This window comes from Eimeria mitis, genomic scaffold, assembly GCF_000499745.2.
Source record: "Eimeria mitis Houghton genomic scaffold, Emh_scaff255, whole genome shotgun sequence".
NCBI classification, from domain to species: Eukaryota; Apicomplexa; class Conoidasida; order Eucoccidiorida; family Eimeriidae; genus Eimeria; species Eimeria mitis.
This window is the reverse complement of record NW_013570891.1, coordinates 12,197-14,471: the sequence shown is the minus strand read 5'-3', so window position 1 is coordinate 14,471 and position 2,275 is coordinate 12,197. Positions and strand designations below refer to the sequence as shown.

The window sequence follows — 2,275 nt, the reverse complement described above, 5'->3', positions numbered from 1 at the left end:
ACTTGTTTCTGTCTCTCTTTCTGTCTCTTTCTGTTTGTTTCTTTGTTTCTCTTTCTTTGTTTCTCTCTCTCTGTTTCTGTCTCTGTTTCTTTCTGTCTCTTTCTTCTTTTTTTTTATTATCTTTTTGTTTGTTTTTGTCTCTCTATTTTTGTTTCTTTCTTTCTGTCTCTTTCTTTATATTTCTCTCTTTTTGTTTGTTTGTTTCTGTCTCTCTATCTCTATCTGTCTCTCTTTCTGTCTCTCTTTCTGTTTGTTTGTTTCTGTCTCTCTATCTCTGTTTCTCTCTATCTATTTCTTTATATTTCTCTCTTTCTGTTTGTTTCTTTCTCTTTATCTCTTTCTCTATTTCTTTCTTTCTTTCTTTTTGTTTGTTTGTTTCTGTCTCTCTATCTCTGTCTCTGTCTCTCTTTCTGTTTGTTTGTTATTTCCTTTCTATCTCTTTTGTTTACTTCTATTTGTTTGTTTGTCTTTACTTATTATTAATTAATTTATTTATTTTTTATTTATATTTATTTATTTTTTATATTTATTTATTTTTTATATTTATTTATTTTTTATATTTATTTTTTATATTTATTTATAGTTTCTAGTTAGAGAAGAAACAAAAAACAAAAACAAAAAACGAAATATAAACAGCAAACAAAAACACAAAAAAATATTTATTTATTAATTTATTTTATTTATTTATTTATTTATTTATTTATTTATTTATTTATATTTACATTAGTATAGATAAATATAAATATAAAAAGATACAAATATATTTATTTTTTTTATTTTATTTTATTTATTTTATTTTATTTATTTTATTGTCAGTTAAGGATTAAACAATTTGTTGTTAGGTAAAGACAAAAAGAATAAACACCAGAGGCCGTCTCCTGCTGCTATTTGCTGCTGCTGCTGCTGCTGCTGCTGCTGCTGCTGCAGCTGCTGCTGCTCTTTGTTTCTGCTGCTGCTGCTGCTGCTGCTGTTTGCTGCTGCTGCTGCTATTGCTGCAGCACCTGTGCATACACCTGCTGCTTAGCCACCTGTAGCAGCAGCAGCTGCTGCAGCAACAGCAGCAGCAGCAGCAGCATTTGCAGCAGCAGCAGCTGCTGCTGCTGCTGCAGCTGCAAGTGCTGCTGCCCTATTGTCTTCGCTGTCTACTACAGTTGCTGCTGCTGCTGCTGCTGCAGCTGCTGCTGTTTTTGTTACGGCAGCAGCACCAGCAGCTGCTGCTGCTGCTAGACACTTCCAGCAGCAGCAGCAGAAAGCCAGCAGCAGCAGCAGCAGCAGCAGCAGCAAGTCTACAGCAGCACCGGAGAGGACCAATCGTCTTGATGTACCTGCTGCCGGGCAAGCTGCTGCTGCTGCTGCTGCTGTTGCTGCTGCTGCTGTGGTGTCGGCGTCGGCTGCTGCTGCTGCTGCTGCTGCCAAGCTGCTGATGGATTTTGCTGCAGCGGCTGCTGCTGCTGCTGCTGCAGCGCAAGCTGCTGCTGCTGCTGCTGCTGCTGCGGCAATGGCTGCGGTGGCGGCCAGGCGTCCCTCCCCCAGATAAGACCTGCATGCTGCTGCTGCTGCTGCTGCTGCTGCTGTTGCTGCTGCTGCTGCTGCTGCTGCTGCTGCCAGACGCTCGGGGGCGGGTGACGCTGATCTATGGGCATCGGCCACCGGTGGTAGTGCTGCTGCTCCCACTGTTGCTGCTGCTGCTGCTGCTGCTGCTGCAGTTGCTGCTGCTGCTGCTGCTGCAGCTGCTGCTGCTGCTGTTCGTGAATAGCCAATGCTGTGCTGCTAAGACAAGCACGTGCAATATCTCGCTGCTGCAGCGCGAGCTGCTGCTGCTGCTGCTGCTGCTGCTGCTGCTGCTGTTGGTGCGGCTGCTGCTGCAGTTGCTGCCGCTGCTGGTGCTCCCACGGTTGTTGATGCTGCTGCTGCTGCTGCTGCTGCTGCTGCTGTTTCAGCAGCAAACGACGCCAACGATAAACACAGTGCTGCGCCCGCAGCAGCAGGTCCCCCACAAGAACGCTGTCATTCATAGAGCTGCTGCCTCCTGCTGCTGCTGCTGCTGCTGCTGCTGCTGCTGCTGCTGCTGCTGCAGGATCAGATAAACGAATACGAGTCGCCAGCTCCTGCACCATCGCTATTGCTGTTATCAGCTCGTCCCTAAACACAGCAGCAGCAGCAGCAGCAGCAGCAGCATGGAGGAGACAGCAGCAGCAGCAGCAGCAGCAGCATGGAGGCAACAGCAGCAGCAGCAGCAGCAGCAACACAAGTGTTGCGATGCGTTCACAGTAAA

The 2,275-nt window shown here is 45.6% G+C and overlaps 1 protein-coding gene across 1 annotated transcript in view; it reads right to left on the bottom strand.

Annotated features, from left to right (window-relative positions):
* Positions 1 to 1,286: 1,286 nt before the first annotated feature.
* EMH_0005540 (uncharacterized protein) overlaps positions 1,287 to 2,275 on the bottom strand; it is a gene marked incomplete at both ends in the record, with an annotated part of 5,660 nt that continues 4,671 nt past the window's right edge. Inside the window, one exon of the mRNA XM_013497230.1 lies at positions 1,287 to 2,142. Coding sequence (XP_013352684.1) covers positions 1,287 to 2,142 — 856 coding nt within the window. The remainder of the gene's footprint in view (positions 2,143 to 2,275) is intronic.